The following is a 27,355-nucleotide window of genomic DNA, read 5'->3' on the forward strand; positions in this document are numbered from 1 at the left end:
GCTTCAGCCTTTACTAGAAAAGACTAGCTGGAGAACATTTTTACACCAGTGGCATGCCAATATCCTACCAGAAGACAAAAAAGGGCACGTGTTTAGTTTATCATGTTGTAACACAATTGTGTGCAGTGCAGGCAGCATCTTATTTTGTTTTACTTGGTTCTGGCAATGAATGGTGCTGGCAAAGCACCTCCTTAAACAATCCCTTTAGTTCTCAGAAAGACTCTTCAGGGAAATGGCTAGACCCCTTCTTGTCTTCCATCAAATCACTTCAGTGTTTTCTTGTAGGGTTGGATGCCACCTGATTTTCCAAGGTCCTCCAGACAGTGTAGCACGCACGAGTGTCTTCTTTCTATCTGGCTTTATCCCTGCAAAGAACATTCTTCGTATAGAGAACACCAGTCTTCTTTTTCCACCCACAGGCTGAAGCAAAAAAAAAAATGAGGTGAATCCATAGAAACTCCCAGTAGTTATACAGCAGAAATCACAAAGTTTTAGTCAAATATATTTTTCCCTTTTTTTCATCCACATCAAAGGCATGAATACAACAAGGCATTGTTAGTTGTGATGGGCAAACTGAAGAGTCTGCTGATATAACAGATTGGGTTTTTAAGGCCTTTGTCTATGCAGAGTTACAATAATGCAGAAGCCAAATTGATTAGAAAGACAGGAGAGAAGGGGAAAAAAAGACAGAAACTGAGAGAAAGAGAGAAGATACGTCTTGGTAATGTCTAAAAAGTCAATACTGTGTCTACAGATGGAGAAGCACACATTGCTTGCCCTTTGAAAGCTTCTCCGCAACTTTGTCATTAATACTGTCAAAGTTAAGAACACATTTTAATGTAGTTCAGCGGCAGTTGAACACATTCATTCCCGCAGCCCAGAAGAAATGCTAGGAGACTTTAGCCTAAAATATCCAAGTAGACTGGAGATGCCTTGGCCAAGTTCTGAAGGAGGGAGTGGATTTCTTTGATGTTGAGCCTCATGTGAGGCTCCCGTTGCCAACAGCCCAGCATCAAGTCATACACTTCCTTTGGGCATGTGCGAGGTCGCTGCAGGACTCGGCCCTGAGTGATGCACTCAATCACCTATGAGAAATCATAAGCAAAGGATCAGCACAGCTGTGCCAGCTACGTAGATTTCACCCATGTAAAAGTTAATTTTAACCACAGCAGCCTCACTGGTGGCTGCCATGAAGCCATTTCTGGAAAGGACTGTTTTTCTCGGCAAATGAATGAGCAACAGTATACGATCTGGAAAATTCACTGTAATGTAAGTGGTCAAAGAGCAATAACTTCACTCATGTTAAGTTTACCCACACTGACCACTCCATAAGGAAATTGAAGCTGGGAATCAATCCCATAGCTTCTCTCTACCCAACTACCACCTCAGAGGGAAGATAAATTTTCAACCTGCTCAAAGAGCAACAATGCCTCTGCTTCTCTCTACCCTCTGCAAACTTATGAGTATCATGGTGGCTAATCTCTGGAAGGGGGATACTTGTGACTGCCTAGAAATCAAGAGATATCTTGATTACTTCAATCTAATCTGTCTGGTTATGGACAACCACTATGAAACTGCACCATGTATGATGCATCTGTTCAGGAGATAGCTAAGATCCTTTTCATTGTCTCATGGTGTACCCAGAGCAGACTTTATGCTATGCAAAGGAAAAAATTAAATTGCAACTGTTCTAGTTCTGCTTCAACACCTTCCTTGCATTCAGGGGAGAAAAGGGTGAAAAAGAAGAAATTCAAGCATATGGTTAATGACAACACAAAAATTGCCATATATATGTGTCGGCCTTTAAGAAATAAATTTGTTGCTGTCCTTTTTCTAGAGAAGCCATACCAATAATTAGCATAACAGCTTTTCCTGTTCATTTTGAGAATATATTACACACACCTCATTGTTTGAGAGCTGATACCATGGCTGTTTGCCATAAGTAAAGATTTCCCATAATACAACCCCCAGGCTCCAGACATCGCTTTCTGTGGTGAACTTCCTGTACATTATACTCTCTGGAGGCATCCAACGAATGGGCAGCATGGTGTGACCCCCAACCTGAGAAAAACAAATAAAAGAGTTAGAAATAGTTTCTTCAGACTCTCACAAGGCAGTCTGATGACATTAAACATGGAGAGTCCACAGTTTATTTTTTTTTCCCATCTGGTAACATTCACTTTGATGAGCTTTGAAGAACAGCAGATTCATGGTTCCAACTCCTCTCCCCCAGCAACAATCAGTACCACACAATATGTTCCTCAGCAAAAATCTCAAAAGATGTTGTTTCTGAAGTCCGAACTAATCTTGAACATTTACTTGGCACACCCTACCTAAGGAACAGGAAAGTCTATATTACATTACCAACCGACTTTGAGTTAGGTCAGTTTTACTCTCTATTTTAACATTCAAGAAACTAAAAAAGATTCATTAAATGAAATCTGGAAAGATGATTCTCTTTGAAACTCTGCAACATCAACTGAAATACGTGAAGACACCATGGTCTGACTGTATGAAATGGTAAGATTGGATCTGTTTGGTTGAATATCCTAATTTTGACTGAATTAAAGCAATGCTATTTTCTGTTGTTAAGTGTCACAGTTAATACATCAAATTATTTTGTTCCATGTTAACTACCCTGTCCATTAAAAAGAAAAAAAACAAAAAACCCCACCAGTCCTTTGGATATATTCCCTTGATAATAAATGACTTGTAAGATACAGATTCCTACCTCAAATCAACTTCTGTTGAATGAGACCTCCACTGAATTAATGCCTTTCTGAGACCTTGCAGAACATTTTTGACTTTCCTCAGAAAATTAAACTTCCTTAGATGTAGGTTTCCTAACCTTAATTTATTTTTTTTTTAAGTATTTTTATTTCCATGTTCAAAACAATTTATTGTTCCTGGCATGTCTTATTCTGGTTGGACCACATCAATAAAGAAATCTATTTAAGTAATTTTTAAACAGTGTAACTGCTGAGATACTGTGATATGGATGTACAGATATGCTAGTTACTTTTGTACCATGACAGCTGAGAATATTTCCAAGGAAGATTAAAAAAAAAAAAAAAAAAAAAGGCTTTTTCAAGGACATCTTACTCTTGATTAACTCATTTTCCTTTCTGAAAATATATTTAGTTATGAAACCACATTTACACTTTAAGGATTCTGTAAATTCAAAATATAATTTCTCCTTTGAGATGTAACATTTGTTATAAATAATGGCCTTCTTCTTCTCATGTTCAAACAGCAAATGGAAGAAAAACCCAACAGTCAGGGTTAACATTTCTAAATCACACAGGATATCCATTAGGGTTATGGTAATGCTGCACTAATACTGAATTGCCAACAATTAGTGCAGCACACCAAACACAGCAATGGCTGTAGGAGCTCAGTCCTGTTCTTTGCATTACTAGATGTTCATCAGTAGTGAAATCCACGTTCACTACTGATTTCATAGAAACAGAAAGTCATGCTAAAATGTTCATAGACTTAGTTTATTATGAGGCCCTTTTTCTACTCTCTCCCCATGAGATATATGTGAGTGGTGCAGGAATATTACTTTGCAGGTTATTGAATGACAGGCATGGCTCCCTATTTGAGTTCCTGGTTACACTGTGGATGTGCTTCTGACTCCATGCAGGTCACTCTGCACAGGTGTCCAAGCCATTTAAAAGGGGACTCAGTTCCTGTGCACTGCATTGATAGAGAATGCATACACATTTTTAAGTGCTTTTTCCAATTTGGGCCATTTGTCTCTATGTTAACAGTTTATCTCTCTGGCAGACAGACTGATTGTAAGTCTCTGTGCTTTGGTATATTTCGTCAACTTTGATTGAGAGGGCCCTCAATGATGTGGAGGGTTTGAACACACCAACATGCTGAGATGCAACCAAGCACTCATTTTCCCACCTTATCATAACCTAAACTGACATGACAACCAAACACTTCCAAACCACCACCACTTTTAAGCCAGTCTTGGGAGATATTTAATTAGAAAGACAAAAAAGTTAGTCCCTTAGAAACATGCAGCCACATAAACCATTCAAAAGGCAAGTGCCATGAAAAGATGGTTAGTGATGAGAACGTTTTTGTCTCATCAAATATTAAAATGGCTCTTACATCTGCTCATCATATAACCTCTGCTACTGGTTTTATTCAGCAATTTCTTTAACTCATTTCTTTAAAAATTAATGAAAGCCATAGACAATAAAATATGTAACCTTAAGTTTTGCGTTTTTTGCTTTTTTTTTTTTTTTTTTTTTTTTTTTTTTTTGTCGCATCTTAAATCAAGAGATTTTGAAAAAGCATTCAACCACTCTTCAAATCTTCTTATTTTTTTTCACTACCTATCCAGTCTATTTCTGGTAGGATTCTGTGCTGAGTTTCCAATGCCACTCGGGAAAATTAAGGACAATCTCCTCTAGAGTAACATCACCTCTGATGTGCAACATCACACACCGAACTGTCTCTCTTTGCAGTTGTAGCAAGACTGACTTGTTAGTATTGACACCAAGAATTCAGTTTACAGGTAAGCACAAGGCACAGGACTCATTGGTGCTCTTCCCAGATCATCTTGCCTGGAGCTGTGTCCATTTCTATCCCTGAAGGCACAAGAGTTCACTGGACAGAGGACTTGACCAGTACTGAGAAGTCCTGAGGTTTCTCCATCTCTGTCATTCATATTACTTCAAACACCTCAACATCTTTATGAAGATAGAATTTATTGCCTTTCAAGGTATCAACAAAAGTATTATACAGGGTGGTCTCCTTGACAGATGGCACTGCAATGAATACAAGATAACCTGTGCAACACTGATCATTTGTGGCATCTACCCATGGTCTTAGAGCACCTTCCACTTCAGTTCAGTTCCATCAAAACCACAAGTATGGGCCAAAGGAACTTCTTCAAAATACATGTTTCCTTTTCTGTTAAAAGTCAGTGGTTACTGAGTCAACACTCATTCAGCTCAAAAAAGCATGAAGGGCTCTGCAAGTTGTATGCCTAAAATGAAGCACATACTTCAGAGCTTTTTGAACTGAATTCTAGGACTTGACACAACTGTTTGCAGGGTGCCTGAAACAAATTGCATCTGTTGAGAGCTTCTTTTGATTTTTATCTTAAGAGTCCAAGCACGCAGGGTTCTGCCATAACAGCAATGAAGAGAGGTGGGGTGCCTTTTTGCTGTTGCCATACTCTCAACAAGGCCAGGAGTTTTTTTTTCCAAGAAGCAGCAGTGAATGAAAACATTACTTCACTGATCACAGTTTAAAGGTTCTGAGTGCTTCAAAGAAATGCCTTCAGCATATTCTTTAATAAGAAATGCAGGTTATTACAAAGCTCGCAGGTATCACCAGTATTCTGCAGTGTAAAGTCCGTGCCACACACACTGTAATTTCACTGCTGCTTGATACACATGCATTTTAAATGGTTTTGTTCTGAATAGGCTACAGTTATGTGTAAATAAAGCCTTTATATTCAGCTAAAGTTATGACAGGATTAAAAGCATTAGTTTTAACTTAATAGGCTATCACTTTAAAATAAATAATGTAGCTGTATGACCATTCTATGTATACAAATTAGAGTAGATTTTCTTGATACTTGCCTGAAAGCAGCTGCATTATTACCATAATACCACACAATATCACAATTCTGTTTTATTTAGAATTGTACTTCTACAGAAATATGGACTTAAGAACTTATTTCCAAATGCCAGTTATGAAAGTACACCCTAGCCCAGATATGGCCTTTCATTATATTCTAGCTGGCTTTTACTAGCAACACTGGGCTAGAAAACCTGGTGAATTAGCTTCTGCAATATGCAAACAAGTCACAGGGAGGAGACTGTTATGCCCAACCAGTGAGCTGTCGTGGTCGCCAAAGAAGCTCTTCTAAGGAAAAACTACCACAATGTATGAAATGTTGCACTTGCAACAATACAATTTCATTAGCACTTGTCACCGCTTTAAGCAAAAGCTAAATTCATCTTTTCAATGAATTTAGCACTTTGAAAGGTGACAGAGAAGCTGGCCTTAAGCATTGTCTTAATCTATTTGCAAACATTAATCTTCTAGGGCTGCTATAGAAGGACCATGTCTTAGTCTTGAAGCAGGGCCTCAAATTTTATAGTTTAAGTTGTTCCAATTAAAAATATATCTGTCTATACCCTGACATGTTCACTATTCCAACTTCATGGCCCAGCTGCCATAGAAATCCAAGGTTTTGTTGTCTGATGATTGTGAGAAAATGGATCACTCTCTTACAGAGAAAACCAAATGAAACCTTGTACTCCTACTGGAAACAGAAGACAGTGGGTGGAGCTGAGGGAAGCCAACCTACAGAGATATGGAAGGCACAAGGGGTATGTGGGGGCTGCACAGATAAGACACAAGCCACAAGAAATAATCACATGGAATCATCACACAGACTCACCAATAGATCAGAACAGAAAGATCATCTATTTCATCATCTAATTAATCATCTAGTTCTACACCATCTAGCATCACCATAATCACCCCTAAACCATGTCCCCAAGTACACATCCAGATGCCCCTTGAACAGTTCCAGAGACTGTGACTCCACTACTTTTCTGGGCAACATATTCTAATGCCTAACCACTCTCAGAGAAAAATTATTTTCTAATCTGAACCTTTCCTGCTGTAATTTAAGGCCATTTCCTCTCATCCTTTCACTTGAGCCATGGTAGAAAAGAAAAAGTGTCACCTCACTACAGCTTCCTTTCAGGCAGTTATAGAGAGTAATAAATTCTCCCTTCACCTTCCTTCTCTCTAGACTAAAAACCCCCAGCTCCTTCAGCTGTTCCTTGTAAGACCTGTGCTCCAGACCCTTCACCAGCTCTGTTGCCCCAGTCTGGACACACTTCAGTAGCTCAGAGCAAGGGGCCCAGAACTGGAGGCAGGGTTTGGGGTGTGGCTTTACCAGTGTGGAATACAGTGGGACAGTCACTGTCCTCGTCCTGGTGGACACACTATGTCTGATACAGGCCCGCATGTCTTTGTCCTTCTTGGCTACCTTGGCATGTGCTGGCTCATGTTCAGCTGGGTGTTGACCAGTACCTCTAAGTCTCTTTCTGCTGAACAGCTCTCCAGCCACTCCTCCCCCAGCCCGGAGCACTGCATGGGGTGGTTGTGACCCAAGTGCAGAACCCAGCACTTTGCCTTATTGAGCCTCATGCAGCTGCCCTTAAGCCATCAAAATCTCTTTTGCAGAAACTTCTGACCCTCAGGCAAATCAACCAGTACTTTTGCTAAGATGCCCACTCAATCAATTCACACCAAGTTTATGCCTTAGTCACCTGAGTACCATGAGGAGGATTGGCTGCTCCTTTGCAATGCATGCGAGCTGCAGCCCAGTCTTACTGTATGTTCACCAGGGGCTGTGGTGCTGGGGGTCATGCATAGCTTTGGGGCTCCACAACCCAGCTGCAGGGTGCTGCAGTGGCTAACAAGGGACAGGACAGTCAGAACAGTCTTCCTCCTAAATGCCAGTGACTGTGTTTGGGGAGGTTCCAGCACTCCTGGAAAGGACATCAAATGGAATTACCAGCTTTTGCAGGCATTCTGTTACATAATGCTTTTCTGATTGTATTTTTACCCCCTAGTTTCTGGGTTTAAGTAGTAGATTACTCTGAATTCATGCACTAAAAAGCACAATAACCAATTGCATAGCCTTGGAAAACAGACTTCCTCATTAACATTTCACATTCCCATGTTCCCACGATTCCTGCAAAGTGACATTTCAGTAATGTGTCATAGCACTTTGTATGTTCTGTAAAGACTAGTGATGCTTTTTCTGCCAAGAGAATAAAAGTAATCTCTTTACTTTGTTAGCCCAATGAAGCTGAATGACTGTCAGGGGTTCAGCACTGATCCTGTCCCAATGTCCTGTCTGGCTTGTCTGGTGCATCTTTCCGGAGTCCTGCTGTTTTCAGGCCTTTTGAAATTCAGGGTGGTAGACTTGAGTGCAGCAACATAGTTCAGCAAATGTCCAAATTAAAAGTCACATGACAAGTATATATTCAATCTCTTTAACACAACCACACCTTAGTGTGTCAAACTAGAAAGAAGCTGAATCCTTTGAATCACTTGTTCACCCCCTCCTAAAAATACATCCCGTATAATGTAATACAAGATAATGCCATTTTAGGGTATTTTTCACTATTTATATTTTGGTGTTCTGACTTGTTTCCCCATCTCAGGATGATATAACTGCAAAGAAATGTTCCCTGCAAAAATTATCATGTCTTATTGCTAAAACTGAAAACCTCTCCTCTCTTGCTGAACATCTGCTCTTTCCCCCTCATAAAAGCTCGCAAATGTTTCTCTTAGCACAGGAAAAAAAAATCAATAATTGTTATTTTCATTTCTTTCATGCTCTGGTCTTGCAGATGAAGTCAATGTCTTCTCTTGAAATATCAGTCCTGCATATCTATTTGCAGAAAAGCAATATATTATTTTCATAGTCATAATAAGCCATACCACTCCAATGCAAGAGGTTACTGATTTATTAAGTAAGGCATATTAACAGACAATAGCTAAAGGTGTGTCCTTTCATTTTCACTTTTAACCCTTATTTATTAATTCCATCAGTGGTTTTGTCAGAAAAGTGAAACATGGTCTACATTTATTGCACTGTAAATTCTCTCTTCAACTGCTCAACATCATTTCATTATTGTGTGGCAATTTTGTGTCACGGAGATAAAACTTTTCTCATTAGCCTCTATAAAACCATGAGCAGTATGGAGAAGATGAAGAAAGACCAGTTACTCTGATGTTCACACAACAAAACAACCAGAAGGTACCAAAAAATGTGTAAGTGGCAGGATCATAATGAACAAAAAGAGGCCCCCTGTCACTGAATGTACTTTTTCTTGTGGAACTTGCTGACATGAGATATTGCCAATGTGGAAGATTTATCTGGGATCAAAAAGTGATTAAACAAACTGATGAAGGATAAAATCTGACAAGGACAATCAAATATGAAGGTACTGTCTCTGGCCAAGTAGCTCTGGAGCTGCAGAATGCTGGAGGCTAAGAGAGTACTTGAGGAAAATATTAGTATGTGCTTAGCATGTTTCCATACTATTCCACAGTTATTAGTTTCTCACAGTGACAGGATCCTGGACTAGAAGGGTTTTTGGAGAAGTTATTCCTATGTTTGTGTATCGATGGGCCACACATTGCAATATGCAGTCCTTACTAAACCTCTCAGCAATGGTTATGGAGGGCTAGAAATAATTCTGGCATAAAGATGGAATGAAGAGGAGATACCACATGAAATTAAATAGGTCAATCATCTAGAGGATCTTGCAATTCAGTATCATCCAAAGATCTTAAAATGTTAAGTTGAACAGATAGAGAAATGGTATCTATTGTTGTGTTTTTCACAACACAGTATCAATTTGGGCCAGACAAATAGGATAATTAATAAACTGTAGTAGTTATTGCACTACAGGCCATTTACTCTTCTAAGAAAAGAAGATGAAGTGCTCTGGGTGTAAGATCAGCTGATTACTGTAAAGAAGATGACATGATTCACATCTCTGATTAAAAGAAACATCTCTTATCAGAAAGACAGGAGGGAAGTTAACTTGAGTAGAAATCTGCAGCACTTAAAATGAATGGATAACAGGTTTTTGGTGTCACAGATGAAGTGTGTATGAACAAAAAAAGGTCTAATCCTTTAAAATACAATTTATTTTGATTCAAAATGATAATGTATTCTAGTGTTAAATAACAAACAATAGCCTAAGCTAAGAGAAAGGGAGATATGCTGTGGAAAATTGGAAGGAATGACACTTTGAACAGTGTATTTCAGTGAATTCAGTATAGATCTAAATTTCTGAACACGGGAATTCAGGATCTTAGTGAAAAAGCAAGGAGATTGGAAAAGCCAGAGAAGATCTGTTGAATCAGATAGCCCCTCCTTTCTAAAACACTCGGCATTCTCTTAATTTTCCATATCAAGTTATGTTACAGCATATATAGTTACTGGTCACTCCAGTGGCATGGCTTTCAGCTCAGAATAAGAGCTCATGAGAAGTTCTTTGATATTGAAGTACTTACAAAAACTTGCCACTATATCCCTTGTACCTTACCACTGTTTCCACATCTGAGTGTCTGCTGGTGGTACCAAGTGATGAAGAGAGATATTTAGTAGACAAGCAGCTGGAATGACTCATGTTAAAGTCCTTACAGGCTCCAGGATGATCATCTAATCTGTCCAAGTCAACAGCAAAACAATTTTGCAATGCAATATTAATGAACTGCAGCTACTGCCTTTCTGATTTTCAAAACAGTTTGCAATATATCAAATCCCACTTTTATATTAATCCTAAGTAGCTTGGGCTACCCGGGCTAAGGAGGTTTTAAAAATAATCTTAAATATGCACTGGAAAACTAGCTTCTACAAATCTGTGTCACAGCTAAAATTCAAATCTCTTTTGCTTTTTCAGGTAGGGGTTGGAGGTGTAATGTGATGAGATGCTAGATGAACGACACAGTCAATATCAACAAGTTGCAGGCACTTGAGCACAGACTCTGAAAGCCAAATATCACACCACATAAGACAGTCTGCATTTAATGGGAAATCTCTTACTGTTAATGTCAAGTCTGAAAGCTATTTCTTAGTTACTAAAGATTGCAACTTTTTCCCATATTTTACTGAAAACCACATTTTTCTTCAAATTTACTGTAGGTTAACATAGCATATCTGGCTCTATCGGTCATGTCAAATTACATCACAGGATAAGAGGGGAGCAACAGAGCTTGGTTTGTAGTGTTACTTCTCCCTTGTGATTCACAAAACTGTTTTTTGTAATGTACACCACAATTTCTAGTTAAAATGTCTCAGATGTTCCAGTTCTTTGAATTTTCTAAGACAGCCTCTTCTCCCTTCCCCCAGATGCTAATAAACAAAGCAATGACAAGATCCTTGCACTCATATTCCTTCTCTTCTGCAGTCTTGATGATATTTTCTGCTTCACACTTTCTCTGCGCCATAATTTGTTTATATGAACTGGAAAATGCAAGATAAAAGTTTCACTAAAATAGAACAGAAAAAATTCTCTGTTGTTTCCCCTCCATGAACTCTAGTTTTTCTCTCCTTACTTGTGCCACAACATCATTCTATGAGTTGAAACAGCATTTACTATGAAATGAGGCATTCATCAAACAACATGCAACATGATCATTAAAAATACAAGTAACTGCTATTACTAGAGGAAAAAAAAAAAAAACCTCAAAAAACCTCCTATGGAGCTTACAAAATCCTGAATTGTTCTCATCAAATTCTTGTGTTGAATTATTCCTCAAGCCATGCTTAAAATATTGTTCTTGGATACGAGAGCCAAAGTGTAGCCCAAGGAGTGATGAACCCATTTTATAGCTCTTGGACAAATTCCTATACTGCTGTAAAGGGAAAATTTGCACAAGCAGAGGGCTTGGAACCATAAATTTGGGGTTTGGTTTTATATTAAGTTTGGCTTTGGTTTTTTTTCGTTTTTTTTTTGTTTTGTTTTTTTTTTTTTCCATTTTTTTTTTTCAGTGCTTGTCTCTACTGTCAGCACTGTAATTTTCCATTTGGGAAACAATATCCTGCATTGTGTATACAATGGTTCTTGGAATTCACATGGCTGCATTTGTTTAACACCAACATTGAGCTATAAATTCTGCCTGTGAGGCTAAAGCATCTTACCTTCTGCTTGTAAAACAAAGCTGGATAAACTCCCGAGAAGTAAGCATTGTCAGAAGGTGTTGGTCTTGTAAGAAATGGCCCCTGAAACTTCCCTGGGTGTATCCATTCACTAATGGCATGTCACGAGGGCGGAGGTTTGGCTTTCTGATAGAAAGCCTCTCTAACTTGTTTATTAACAGGTATCCTGGGGAACTAAGGAAGATCGAGTAAACTTTGAAAGGACTTAGGACTCTGCACCAGCACTGCTGCATTTCAGGTAAGGACTCTCTGAAGATCTGACATATAGATCTCCACACTACAGATTGTGCAAAGTACTCCTCACATCCTTCACCAAACATCAGTAGTGTGTGAACAAAGAAGAGATGGGTGGAAAAGAAACACACAACTACACCTATTTTCCTCGCTTTTCCCTCATATTTTGTGGTGCCCCAAAGGACCACTCCTTCCACCTTTTCCTCTGATTGAAGCTAGTCCTTACTGTAATCATGCAGGTGGTTCCATCCTCATATATGCTTATCTTCCTCTCTGGATAAATAAGAATCCTATTACACACGGAATCCTCTTGCTGTTATTCAAAATAAATATAGAAACATAATCTTAGTTCACCTGCTCCAATACAAGTAGGATCTGCAGTAAAATGGAGAGCTCAAAGGTTAGATCCAATTTTATTTTTTTTTTTTAAAGGGAATAGTTTATAGGCTGCAGCTTTACACAAAGTAGTTAGGACAAGTAATTAAATTAATTTAAATTAATGTCCTCCAAGCAGCTGAAGTGTGCATTTATCTGTTTTAAGTTGCTTTTCAATTCTTTTGAACACTTTACATACTCATTATATTGATATATTTTATTTACATACTCATTGCTATATGAGTGATTGGGTGCTCTGATGCTGAGAACCTTGCACTAGGTAGTGAAAGAACTGGATTAATGCAAGATCATGGAGACTTTATCTCAAAATGTATGCCACTTAATTTTGATATGTTACTGTATATATATATCTATACATGACATTATAGGGCACTGCAGTGTATTTGGTAAAGCACCTCACTGTTATGGTCAGTATGTCACCGGCGGAAAGCAAGAGATGCTTTCAGTTTTCTGTGAGAATTCTTGAGCTGTGGAAATAGTCAGGTGGAAGTTAGACATTTGAAAGGCAGAAATAAGGTTACATGTACTTTCCTTGCCTGTTTTGAAGAGATAGCAATGAATATCATACGTGAGCCAATTTGAATCAGACAGAAATTAAGCATTACAATTCCTGGACAAAATGCAATCCAACTTCTTGCTCTGTAAGGTCAGACAGCTTCCCAGAGTCCATGTCCTCCCGTGAAGGAGAACACAATAATGGCAGAAGGAAATCATTGCCTCCATGACTGTCTTAACTATAGCAAAAGTAGGGAGAATGTTCCCTTTTAAATGAACCTGATAGAGGCTACTCCCCACTATGTACTTGCTCAAGTGAGGGCCTCTTTATGCTCAGCAGGAGCACTTTAATGAAGAAGCAGCTACAGAATGAAGAAACAACACGGCATCCTAGCTCTGGGAAATAGGGAATGGAATCAAGATGAGCATCAGTAGAACAGAAAAGAGGATGTGGGAATGGGAAGAGCACAGAGGGTGAACAGAGACAAGGCCATTTCCACTGGCTCCTGATGGATTTCACAGGTTGTGAGCAGCTGTGCAAAAAGCCCTGGGCTTTTCACCTGTCACCAAGAGCAGGTGGGCTCTCTAGGTGAAACTCAGGCAGAGCTTTGGGGAAAGAATCGCAGCATGCACACTAGCCACAAATTTCTACAGGTCCTGAAGTTATGTCTGCCATCATAGGAACAGACATATTTGTTTTCTCCAAAACAGTAAGGACATTTGCATTTTGTCTTGCAGGAGAAGTATAGTATATGCCTTTAGTTATTCTGCATTTGAGCCCGGAATTTCTACTGCAATGTCCAACACTGGGCCAAAAAGGTTTTTCCATTACTGTCTATGTCCTAGTTCCCTTAGGAACCCAAGTTGAAACACACAACTGGCAAGCCAGGCATCTGTAAATATCTTTATTATTTGTGTGAAAGGCTTGCATTCTGTTATCATGTCTTAGCACCAAGGGTGAAATTATATCTCTGTGGGATTTAAGGCTATACCATGCAAGTTGGTCATGATGCTCTTAGATGAAGGGCATGGGAAGAAATACTATTCATCTTCTGCTGATTTTTAACACTGAGATGCATACCAATCACTGCAGTGTATTTGCCACAACGTCATCTGCAGAATAATTAACTTTAACACTATATAGTAATAAAAAAGTCTTATCATTTATGATTTGGAAGATTCAAATGTATTTAAAAATTAATATTTTTTATTAACATTATATTATCCTTGTTAATAGTAATTATTATATAGTTTTAGGGACTGTTTATGCAGAGAAAGAGAAAGATGCCACAATTTAAATGACAGTTTGGGATGCTAGTTCTAGAATTCAATAATCTTCTACTATTCTGAAAAAATGGAAAATCTTTATTGTGCAATGGCATCAAGAAGCAGCCTATGTGCAGCCGAGCCCTAGATATTTTTGTTTTGTTTTGCTGATACAGAGAAGAAGAGAGTAGAATTAAGCTCTGTAAACGAAGAGATTGTTGTATTTAGTCTAAGGACGGACTAACAGAAGAATCACAATAAGTTTTGACTATTATGTTAACACCTTGTGATTCAGAAGAATCATAAATAGCAGAGGATATGGGACAAGAAGAATAAGAAGTCAACAAGGCAACAGAAAAGTTCACCCTGTACTTTTCATCTGAGAAAATCTCCCGTTAAAAATCTCTTTCACAGCACATTCAAAGTGATTTAAATGAACTTTTACCTAGCTACTTATGGTACTCTTGTTATTCTACTCAACAAAACTATGGTGGTCAGAAAAAAGAAGTTCTTGTCTGTGTGAGAATTACTGATGTTTTGAAATACCTTTGATTTGTATCAGGCAAAAGTACTGAATATTTTCTCTGAATTTTGAGCACAACAAAAAATTTTAAAATTAAAAATGCTGGTGTTTCTCAGAAAAACACAGCAGCCAGAGGCTCCCAAAATATTTCAGTTTGAATGAAAACGTACACCAAAAATTACTCAGATAATTTAAAATAAAATGTGATTGATGCTCAATTTAGGTTACACATGCTGCAGCATACTTTTTGATACTGTGCATCCTCCAAATGGGTGCAGAAGTGAAGAAAAGATTTACAGAGGTCTGCTAAGAAGAATCTCAGCAGAGGCTGCTGCTGGAGGGCTGGGAGGTGGAAGAGGGACCATTATACTTTTGGAGGGCAGCTTCCAGCACACAGTGCCACCTCTTTTAATATGTGGGTGTGCAACACTCAGGGGATTCCCCAGTGTGTTTCAAGCCCTGGGTAGCTTGGCACAGTGAAAGGCTGGCAGAGGCATGATTAGTGGCTTAATGCATATCACTGGTCTCTAAATTATTTTCATTATCACTTCCAGAAAAAATTCTTACCCTGCTTGAAACTGCTCCATATACAACTCAGATACTCAAGATTTGCACTGAGTGAAGGTACATTTTATAGATATTCAGAGAAAAAAATAAACAAAGCTTCACATGAGATCAATAAAACATGTCTTAAAACAACTGGATCCCAGATAAAGCACTAAAATATTCTATAGGGAACAAAACTACATTGAGATGAGAATGGATTATCTTGCAGCCTAAACAAAAACAAGCAACAACAAAATAATTAATTAATAAGCAAATCCTTCTAATGTTTCTCTAGGCAGACTCTTTCCATGGAAAGTGAAATGATGGTAGAAAGTGATCATGAGCTGTTAAAAAAATAAAAATCTGTAATACTACCAATCAATGTCCCATTAAGATACTTAGAATGCTCTCCTTTCAGATATTAAATATTGTAGCACATGAAATGAAACCATCTAATAATCTCTCCCTGTGTTTTGGTTTTGCCTGTGATAGAGTTAATTTTCTTCTTACTAGCTGGTACAGTGCTGTGTTTTGGACTTTGTATGAGAATAATGTTGATAAAACACTGAGGTTTCAATTGCTGCTGAATAATGCTCACCCTAATTCAAGGACTTTCCAGTTTCCTATGCTCTGCCAGCCAGCAGGTACACAAAAAGCCAGGAGGGAGCACTGCCAGGGCAGTTGACCCAGAATGGCCAAAGGGATGTTCCATAACACAGAACATCACGCCCACCGTATAAATTGCTTGGACCTGATTGGGAGCCACCAATGCGGGTGGATGGGCTGGGCATTGGTTAGCAGGTGCTGAGCAATTCTATTGTGCATCACTCTTTTCTTGGATTTTATTCCTTTGCCCCTCCCCTTTCCATTAATAATACTAAATGTTAAAATAATAATTATTACAATAATTTACATTATGTCAATTTTTAAGATGTTCTTATCTCAATCGACAGGTGTTACTTTTTTCTGATTCTCCCTTCCATGCCAACAGAGGTGGGGATTCAGCAAGGGGTAGCGCAGTAATTAGTTGCTCGCTGGGATTAAACTATGACAGACTGTTACAGTGCCCTGTTTATTCAGAAACACGACAGACCATTTGCAGATCCTGCGCAGCTGCATGAAATTTCAGTAAGAGGCAGCTTTACTGAAATATTGTCAATCCAGGACAGAATGCTGCAACCATTTAACAGACCAGAGAATTTTTTTCAAACCAAGTGGACGAGGCGAAGAAATTAATTAAAAGACTAAAGTAAAGAGAAAGTGGATGCTCTACAGAAGGGGGCAGCATATTGCTTGGCATGATAACTACAGTCTAGCAGATCCCTGTCATCTCTTCCTATAAAAATACACCCTGGTCTTCAAGCTGCATATTTTCTGTAATCCCATTCTGCCATGGGCTACAAGCTAAGAGGCAGCAGAGAAAATATCAAGTCTTCAGGTTAAGTTCCCCTACTCCCTCACTTCTCTGCAGTTCTCTGGTTGAATATCATCATGAGACCTGGCTGGACATTTCAGAATGTATAATTTTTGTCCCGTTAGAGGTTTTCTCTATTTTCACATCCCATATTTCTTGTGGGGTGGGAATGATGCTGGAGAGCTCATATGCAAGAGAGAGGGTGTGTGTCCTGTGTAGGACCCTGCTTGCTGCCCAGCCAGGGACCGCAGCCCTTCAGCTCTTGCCTGCTGCAGCCCTCTTCCTCTGGTCCGCAACCCAGGAACCCCTACTGCTGCCTCTACTGCCTGGCCCTGCATACTAATTGGCAAATTTAATGACTTTCCCTTCCTCTCCTTCCCTTCTCCTCCTAAGCTGCTGTCTGGGAGCAGGGGAGCCTGGCTGCCATGGAAACTGAGCCATCAAACACCCTGAACCTGCCCCATCAGCCTTGGGAGAGGATTCCAGTGGTGAAGCTTAAAGAAGAGGATGCTGGAGTGGGCATAGAAGTGGAGGAGAGGGAAGATGCAAGGCTGACTGTATCAGTAACAGGTCTGGGCTGTTCTGCAAAGGGACTGCCCAAGAGGAGTATGTACATGGCATTAGGAATCAAACATTTAGGAGAAAAACAGAATTACCAGCTTTTTTCTTCATAATGATTCGAATTTTTTTCTGCCCCCTTCGTCCTATCCATTTACTGTCTGGATCAAATACCCCTAGTGTATGCACATACCATATCATCAAGGGGGTTTTGACAATCCCAAATCTGGATCACACATATTAAGGACTGTTTTTAGCCAGCAAAAGGGCTGATTACAGCAAGCAAATGGTTTGAGGGGGCCTCAGACACAAGCTGGCAGAGGACAAACCCCTGCCTAGGCAATAAGGCTGTGATCCTCTGCCCAGCCTTTCAGTCCTGCCTCCCTTTCCCAGGCTAACTGCTGGACTGGAGTAGCATGAAAATGCAGAATTTGTGGCACAGTCTGTATGCGCTGATGCCTTTTCTGGGCAGGCACCTAGTTCAACACCAGCTCTGTGTCCAAAAGAATTCTGGTCTCTGCTTCAGGCCATGTGGCTGTGGGAATTGCACTTTTGTCCTCAGTTCTGTCTCCTGAGGATTAATGGGCATATAATAAAGGTAAAATGAATGTTTTCTTCAATCTTAGCACTCAAATTTCAGCCTGCAAGGGACACTGTCTCTTCTACTCAGTCTCCTTGTAAGCTTTCAGGCCAGCAACGGCGAATCTCCTTGCATGTCTTTTTTCCAAGCAAAGCTCACTGTGATATGATTTATTCATGAAGAGAGCCCTCAGAAGGTCAATAAAACTGGCATGCTCCCCAAAATACACAAACAAAACAGAGAAGAGGAAAACCCCACTGGGTCAGCACTTTTCTGAAGACAAGATGAAGCTGTTTATATCCCAGGCAGACCCACTTATGCAAGGGACATAACAAATGTTGCAACTCTCCTTCTCTGTTCCAACCTCTTGAACAACCAGCTTAGTACTGAAAATTTACTTCAGATACAAGTGAGAACTTGCTGTGCCATAAAGTGTCACAGGGTTTCGGAGCTGAAGTACCCAACACACCCAACAAAAGCACTGCTTGGTATTCCTGTGAAGCAGGGGGCCCTACTGCAGTGCAGGCTGGGGAGCAGGTCTCAGGCATGACAGCAAAGGACAACACAGCCCAACTGGCTTCCCAAAGCGTTACTTCCTCCTTAGCTAAGACCACCAAAGGAGACTTCTGCTTGGATTGTTTCTTTCAGGGACTTTTTTGTTGCCATGCACCTGATCTTGCCATTGATTTGAAAAGGGAAAAGGACTGACCATTATAAATTTCAGTACCCTAGCTCTGTTACATGTGAGCTGCTACTACACAAATAGGTACATAAAAGATGAATAAGTGCAGAAGAACTGTTTGCAAGATATAAGAATGGCTAAACTAAGAGAGAAAATTATTTTACAGGGTTTGCAGCATTTGTGTAAGCCCTGGTTTCATACAATTGAGAGTAATTTTATTGAATAGGAAATAATGTTTGAAACAAAAAATGTTAAAGGATTTACAGGAAGAAAAAAAAGATAAAGTTTTGTTTTTTTTTTTTTTTTTCCCCCAAGCAAATAGAGAAAATGGTTAACATTACCAGGGATTCACCTGAGTCAGAAGGCATGCAGGTGGGAAACTTCAGGTTTCTCATTAAAAAAAACAGAGACCTGATACGTGGAAAAAAACCACCCTCTCTGTATCTTACTGAACAGAGTGGGAAGAAAAATCTGCTGGAAGAAATCTCCCTCTATCAGCCCAAAGGTGATCCACAGGATGAGTGTGAACAAAGGTGATACAGCAGACAAAGCATTTGTAGATTTTCAAAACAAATACCTTTGATGAGGCTCTACATCACAGGCTATTAAAAAAAAAAAGGCAGCTAGAAGGTTTAGAAAACCATTTTAGGTTTAGAAAGCCTTTTTAGGGAGTGAAAACTGGTTAAACTACAAGAAGCAGTAAGTAGGACTTCAAGGTCACTTCTCAGGTCAGAGAGAATGCAGTAGTGAAGTCCTCAGAGGCCAGTATTACAACCAGTTACATTCAACATCTTCAGTAGCCTAGAGATGGAAGCATATTGCCAGGGAGTTCAACCCAGGGGGTGGACTACTTAATACAGTCAACTAAATGCATGACAAACAGTGCAATAAGCAACAGCTGCCGCAAAAACTAAAGACAGTGAGCATCACCAGCATAGGTACCCACTACATGGCACATAATTCTGCCACTTCACAAAGGCACGGCCCCCTCACATGCCTTCAGTGTGCAGTTGCTTACAAATTCACAAAAATGATGGATAAAGTGAGGTCAGTCAGCAACTACTGCAGAACAGTCATTAACAAAGTCTGAAGAACTGTAACAAGAGAATACTCAAGAAAATTAACAGGAGATAAATTAAGAACAGATGAAAGTATTTTTCTACAAAATGGATGCTAAAATTCTGGAGTTGTGTCCACAGAAACGGACAGTAACAGCAGGTGCAAGCAAGGATAAGGTTAAATCTATGGACTGGTTCACACACAGGCAATAATGGGAACTGTCAGAAGTGACCTCTAACATCCTACATCCTGATCTTACAGACTCTGGCACAGTATAAGAAAATGCCCACAAAAACTGGCAAGAGATAGGGCAGGTAACTCATAAGAAAATGTGATTCATATCTAAGAATCAGGCTCAGTCATTTTTTGGAAAGGGTAGAGAGTCTCCATATTGAACTTGCTTGGGCAGGGTAGGAAGGTCATGAGGGTATCTGTCTAGTCAGAAATTAGACCACAATGGAGAGCCCCATGTATCTGCGAGATGACTAATTTTGAAGATGGGCTGAGTTTGCACCACACTGTGTTGCTTATTTTTATGTACCAGGCGCATTTCACATGAGCAGGAATGGGTTAAACCTTTCATTTGGTAGGAAAATGAAAAATCACCTTTGCATATTTAATCAAAACATAATGAAATGTCTGAAGACCTTTGGCATTTTACAACACCTCCTTGGGTAACCATGTTTATGTATAGTGGAAAAAGGCAGAAACATTTGTGAATGTACTTCATCAGTGCAACTGCTCACATGTTACAACTGTATCATTTCTATACAAATATTTTTATATCACATGTACGATACATATGGGTTTTCTCCCTCTGGAGGAAAAAATCCCAGTGCCATTAGCAATCTAAATATGCATTGTGGAAAACATTTTTAATTACAGGATCTTAAAATGTTTTTCTAGATAACCTCTTTTGAATTCTGCAAATTTGCTAGACTGTGCTCAGAAAGGAGGGAGCTGTTAAATATTTCTTCTTAACCACAAGGCTGAAGAACTCCAGCTCTATTAGCCTGTCTTCACATCATCTTGGTGGCCCTCCTCTGAACTCACTCCAAGGTCCATGTCCTTTTTATGTTGAGGGCCCCAGAGCTGGATGCAGTGCTCCAGGTGGGGTATCACAAAAGTGGAAAACGACAGTATAGATTTGGGTATGCCCATCTCCCTGCTCTTTTATGCACATGAGAGAACCAGTTTTAGTATTACATATCAAAAACTGTCGAAAACAGATGAGTACCTAAGTATTTTAATTTCATTACCTTAGTCTAATACACTAGAAACTTTAATGGTCAGTGGTTTTTTCTATAAAGCAGAAAAAAGTGTTGAGGAGAAGGACAGGAAATTTCACGTTACGAGTTGAATGCCAGAAGAATCTTGGAAGGACAAGTAAATGTCACGTTCTGTTTGTGTTTCATGGGGATAGGGGATTTGTTATTCAAAGGGTAGTAATCTTGAAATAGCTGTCTGGCAATAACTGTAATTCAACTCACCTGTCCGCAGAAGTCTCCAGGCCCCTTTTACATTCTGAGTAGTTGCTCTTTAAAGCACAGAATCATCCTATATAATTGAAATTGCAGTTGCAGAGTTTTAGTCTCTGCAATTTCAGTGTGGAGCAAAATTTCCATAGCCACCTTGGGGCTCATGTTTCCTTCAATTTGAGGCTCCCAATGCTTGCAATGAACACCAAGATCAGAGAAATGCACTCAGACACCCGCTAGAAATCAAATATCTCATCTTGGTGTTATTCAACAGGGTCCCAAATGCAGCAATAGAAGAAAGAAACCATCAATTAACTTCCAGGCAACATCCACTGGTCCTCTTCTAACAGAATATTATGCTTTTTCTAGAATTTATGGAAGCTGTTAGAAAGGTTGATTGAGAGAAAAATACCATTCACCTTTGAGAATAAGAGGTATAGGTTTGCTTTATTACATGTTCTTCTGTTACATCCGACAGGAAAATGAGTCTGTCCATTTCCCTATCCTCACTCTGCAAGATTCAGGAAGACTGACAGAGCGTCCTGGCTGTCACTTCAGTGTTGGACTGCTGCTGGACTTTCTGATCATATTTGGGATCTCCAGAACGTGAACAGACCTTCAGGACTTGAATGCTCTAGAGTGACTGAGGCTGTGATGGCTTTGTACTTTCTGTGAAAGAAGCTTGGAGTATTGCATATAACATGCAATAATGAATGTGATGAATTTGCTATACATTAAAACTCCAGGGAGAACCCAGCACAATCCATTGTGGAAGCCCCAGTACTTCACTTTGCAACAAAGCTGCAATTTTTTGACCTGAATAAGCTTTCACCTTGCTGAACCAGCAAGGGTTGTAATACTCTTGTTACGAATAGAAGCCACTCATGTTCTGAAAGGGTCATGAGCTGAAAAGGTGACTTCAAATTGTCACCCTTCTTAAAAAAAAAACAAACAACAACAACAACAACAAACAACAACAACAACAAACAACCAAACAAACAAAAAAACCCCACAAACAACAAAAAACCAGAAAGGTGATACAGCTGGAGCAAGAGCAGAACCATCACATGTTTTTATCCTCCAAAATCTTCTGACTTTCTCTAATAAGTAATGCAGGACAAGGGAAACAAGGTAAAGCAGTATTTTCTCCTGCTGAAGTTAAACAGAAGAATCTGAAAAACTAGAACTCAACATTCCCGGAGTTTCTGGAATGCTGAGGGTTAAAGTTTAATTGTATCTTATCAAAGTCAAGAGCAAAGAGACTGCATGCTGAACTAAAAGATGGGCTTTTCCTGTCACAGTCATGGAGAAGATATAGTCAAACCTGATTTTCTGCTGTGTGTGTATTTTCATACACAGCAACAGAAGAAGTTCCAAATAAGAGTTGCAGACTTACTGACAAGTATTTTCATAACTAAGAAATATTTTCAAAACCTTTTCCTTGCCCTGAAAATTCAGACACTTTGAAATGCCTTCCAAAAATACTAACTGCTCTACATTGAATATTCTGTGCAAACTAATAATGGGATAAACTGATCAAGACAAAACTATCTGTGTTTTAGATTGCTACTCATGCTAGTAGTCTGCTGAACCAAATACTTCTGACACTATCAAGAGTTTGGTTCTTTATTTGCTTCAAGGTACCTAAGCTAAGAATTATGCAGAGCACACCAAGTCCTCTGGTCCTCTATCCTAAGGCATAGCCTGTCTACATTGAATAATTTCCTTCATAAATTGCACAGTACCACCTTCAAATGAGTATTCTATGTTCACAGGTTGTCAAAGAACCTCATGCTTTAATTTTTAGAAATCTTTCCCTAGTCTTAAATTAATTCTTTAAATTCTTAGATTCTTTGATAGCTTAAATTCTTTGATAGCCAGATTGCATAAATTTGTTCCTATGTGAGCATTGTTCTTTAGTTTCAATAGTATTCTTTCATCCCCAATGTTTTTTTAGGCTTTTGAAGCACTCATATAATACAGTTCTTTTAGACTCTCCTTCAACAAAGATTTTAATCAGGAATGCCCTTGTACTGTACTTTGGTTTGGAGAAGTATTCTGTCCTCTCTGCAACCAAGAAAAAAAAAAGCTCGTTTTTCAGCTGGAATGTTTAATTAATGAAATTTGTTCAGTTGCTGCAGAAACATTGATGCTGATGAAGAAAAGCAGATGTTGCAGGAATTAGCTGTTGAGACAAGAGGAGGGCAGGACCTCTGCTTTGGGCAGCAGGGCTGGTTTATGTTGCTTTAAAAGTTTGCTGACCTCTTTGCCTACAATCATAAAACAGACTGTCAATGTCCCCCATTGCTTGAGGATCTCATCTCTGTGTGTGTTCCAGGTTTAACCTTCATATCCACTTAGTCCCAATGGCCCCTTTGCCTGTATCTTCATATTTATCACTATCCTTTCAAGACCTGATGTTAGAAATTAATTTTGCTTGCAGGCCAAACTAACTCTCCTTCCCACTTCATCCTGTCTGCAGTGGCAACAATTTCCTCCTCATGCTCTTGACATTTAAACAGTCAAGAGACTCCTCTTGTCTATTTTGGTATTCTTTTCAAAGCCAATCTCAAATGCTTTTTGCCCCTTTTCATTGTATCCCTGTTTGTCCATTAGCCTTTCCTTCTTTTGTATTTTTGCTTACTTTCCGTGTCCTTTATGAGATGAAATCACCAATGATTCTGCAACTTACTGCTCTCCACTTTTACATGTGATTTAGGGACACAATTTCCATCTACTATCTGCATCTTTATTTAAAGAAAATCTGTGTTTCTCCAGTGCTTAAGCAGAACCCAACAACTAGTTCTTTCTGTTTTTCAAAGTTGACTTGAACAGCAGCAGGAGGACAGCAAGAAAACAAGTACTCCTAAAATTTTGGGATCACAATTATTTTAAAGCTAAGAATTTTGAGATTCTCAGGCAGTTTTTAAATCCATAAATACCGCTGTGAACTTTACTTGCAGCAGGAAGTTATTCAAATACAGGTGCAGATTAATTGCCTATTTTATGTAATCTGAAGGCTAAACAGATCCAGATCTATTCCTTTTTTTTCCATTTTTCCTGTCTTCCATCTTAAACAAATGTATTAAGTTGTAATAGATTAAAAGGAATAACTAAGGAAGAAAGCTTTATTTACATATATATTTTTTTTTTCTGATCATGTTAATTAGCATAATGCTGTTTTCCATATCCCTAATGACACAGTTGAAAACATATAAACACAAGCTAGGTTTCAAGCAACTGGCTTGGACATCGTGAGTAGCACAGAGGAAGAAGTGTATGCCTTCAGAAAAGGAACATTCATCCTGCTTCTGAATAGCTTTGCAGTCTGCATTAAGCTTGTGTCACAATTTTTTAGCTAGCAGTGTCTGCAGACTAGACGTACCTTGTCTCACACTGTACAATGGAACTGTATACACCTCTCCTTGAAACTTGTTTGCATTTTCTAATTTATGCCATTTTAGCTGTATTTAAATATGTATTTGAAGGGCTTTTTACCAGGTGTAGTACAGCATAACCTTCAGTTTCCTCATTTTCTATTTAACATTTTACTCTATGAACTAACGCTGGTCGAGATGGAAAACCAGGTTAATACTGAATAATAATATGTGTGTATATACAAGTTCCAAACCCACCAATTAGCCCATTTCCAAACTGTGATGAAATTCTTCCAAGCATGACTAGTGTAAGAATCACAACTCTGTGTGTCTATGTGAACAGGTAGAAGTTGTGAAGGATTTTTAATTACTTTCAACATAATTCCCTTTGCAGAAAATGGCAATATTGGACCTATATATTTTAAACAATATACAATCTCTGTTTTGCAGATTCAAATAGTATTTATTGGTTTTCTGTTGAGAGGCACATTCCATTCACTGTGTATAGGCATTGACCTTTATTTTAACACAATTATGCTTTTCCCACACAACTATTCAACACTAGATTCTTTTCTCTAAAAATGGCTGATATGGCATGAGAGACCAGTCCTAGAATATTTGAGGATACTCAAGGAGCATGGAAAAGTCACGCAATTGAAAACTGCAAAATTCCCTTTTTCATTGGTGCTTTCAATCTAGAAGACAAGACGGGATGTGCTGCCAAAATTATTGCATGAAATATTTAGCTCTATTTTGATCTCTCTTTTTTCTCTGTGTCTTGTTTTGCTAAAGATGATTTAAAACTCTGCTTGCTGAATCCAAAAAACAAACAGCTCATGCATATGACAGGCTGCCAAGAATGCAGGACCCTGCCCTTTGCTTAGCTCACAAGCAAGAAAAATCTTTTACAAGGATAGTGCCAGGCAGTATGCTGCACTAAATCTCATCGTCAGAAAATAACATTGGCAGTATAATCAGCTGCAAAAGGACTGCATGCAGAGCAGTAATTTGCAAAGAGCCCAGCCTATCAGTTAGCCTTCCAAAGCGACTTCGTGGTGACAGGTAAATCAATCTGGAAGGAATCCATATTCTCCCGATAGCATCACAGTTTTATTTTGTGGGCCTGGGCTGAGGCAGTATGAGGAACATAGATAAAAAAACATCAGGAAAAATAATTTGTGATCATACTGACAGTCATGCATTTTGCTTCCCCCCCCCCCCCCCCCTTTATATTTATACTGGCTGTGAAATTATTGCAATGTTGATGTGTTATCAAAGAATATCTGGCAATGCATTTAATGAACAGTTCTTTATCTTCTTAAAATTCTACTGCCAGGAAAAAAAAAGAGAGAAAGAAAAGGAGGAAAATATATTTGCTCTGTTAAGATTTCTTACTTTCTGTGTACACCATTAAATCCAGATTTACAGAGACATAATCTTGCAGGCCATAAAATAATCTGAAGGTCTCTCTTTACACACACCTTGAAATAGACTACATGATGTTATAAAAGAGTCCCTTAAGGGAGGCTCAGACTGCATCATATTTTACATATCAGTTATCAAAAACCCCAGCTTATATCTCCAACAATAAAAAAATTTTTGCTTTGCTTCATGGTGTGGTATGCAAGAATTGGATCACAGGGGATGTGATTTCTTTTCACCCTGTAGATTCAGAGGTGAACATGGAAGTGAAATCAGATACAAAACCATTTAAAATTTGCAATTAATAAGAATAAAAATAAAATTTCTGTCCCCTAATGTCAATGCCAGTTTGCTCATTAGTTTGGGAGGTAGACAAGTTATCATTCTTTGAATATGTACCAATGTCTTTCTGTCTCCTAAAAAATTCTATAGGCTGTAACACTAACTGCTTAGGTCATAGTAATTTTTAATAGCAACAGAAAAGACCGAATATTTAGTGCTTTACAGTATTGTAATCTCAAGATTCTTTTATCTCTAAATGGCTTTAATTCTGTTTTATTTTCATTGTCTACTCCTTTATTATACACAATCAATATTTTTGTAGATCTAGATCTCCAGACTTACACACATTATCAAAAGTCTCACACTAAAGCTCTTTCTTTAAAATCCTGGCTTCTAAGTGTATGATGTGAATAACTGGACTGACATTCATTTCACAATGTTCACTTCCAGGACTTATATTCATGAAAAAAAGCTTGAACATGTGGAAAAAGTTGGAACTGCGTGGAAGAGAGGACTGAAATATAGTTTGATGAGACTCAAAAATCATGGATTCTATAATTTAAACTTCTTCCAAAACATTGGGAAATAGCTTGAAGATGGAAAATATAAATTTTATACCTCTCGGGACATCAAAACATGTATAAGACTAAATAAGGGAGTAGTTTTGAAATTTCATTTGCATCACCTCTCAGTGTTTGTAGATCTGTCTGATCATTTCAATGGGTCTGACTCTGCTCCCAGCCCAAACATCTGAGACACCACTATGGCAATATCAAGCCCTGGATGAAATGAACTGTGTGGAAGAGAAATAGGAACTGATTGTACATCAAATTTAATGTAAGCTCTTCAAATCCTCATGGACTGGACAGCAGCGTTGCAAGAATATTTTTAAGGGCAAATAAATAGTAACTTCTGAAAGCAAATTCAAGGGTATTAAGCTAGCTGTTTTGCTTTTTTTTTTTTTCTTGAAAGCATTTCAGTACATTGTAAAGAATGAAGCTACTTCCCACTCATATGGCTTTTCTTTTGGATGTTTATTTACCCACCTGATGGAGATAGAAGTATTTGAGTCACCACAATCTTTTCTAATTCTTTTGTATCTGTCCTTGATAGAAGATGCATATTCTGTCATGCACCTTAAATCAGGCCTTCATCTTTTCCTAAAGTTAGGACACAGATAGAAGCTTGACATCATTTTATATGTGTTTTGGCTCCATTTTATGTAAGATTATCATTCAAAGCCAAATTATCTCTTAAGTCTAATTACAAAGTTCCTGAGACTGCAAGATGCAGTATCAGTTTATTT

General features: G+C 38.7%; 1 protein-coding gene across 3 annotated transcripts in view; it reads right to left on the reverse strand.

The window, feature by feature from the left end:
- Window positions 1–512: 512 nt before the first annotated feature.
- NTRK2 (neurotrophic receptor tyrosine kinase 2) overlaps window positions 513–27,355 on the reverse strand; it is a 191,977-nt gene continuing 165,134 nt past the window's right edge. For 2 of the 3 annotated variants that reach the window (XM_041397036.1, XM_041397033.1), the window contains 2 exons: window positions 1,903–2,061; window positions 900–1,085 (listed from right to left, as the gene is read on the reverse strand). In XM_041397036.1, coding sequence (XP_041252970.1) covers window positions 900–1,085; window positions 1,903–2,061 — 345 coding nt within the window. Of the gene's footprint in view, window positions 1,086–1,902; window positions 2,062–27,355 lie in introns of all 3 variants that reach the window. The other variant, XM_041397035.1, reaches the window with a different exon arrangement.

The sequence above is a fragment of the Onychostruthus taczanowskii genome, unplaced genomic scaffold (genome assembly GCF_017590055.1).
Source record: "Onychostruthus taczanowskii isolate IOZ18803 unplaced genomic scaffold, ASM1759005v1 scaffold134, whole genome shotgun sequence".
In the NCBI taxonomy this organism is placed as follows: domain Eukaryota; kingdom Metazoa; phylum Chordata; class Aves; order Passeriformes; family Passeridae; genus Onychostruthus; species Onychostruthus taczanowskii.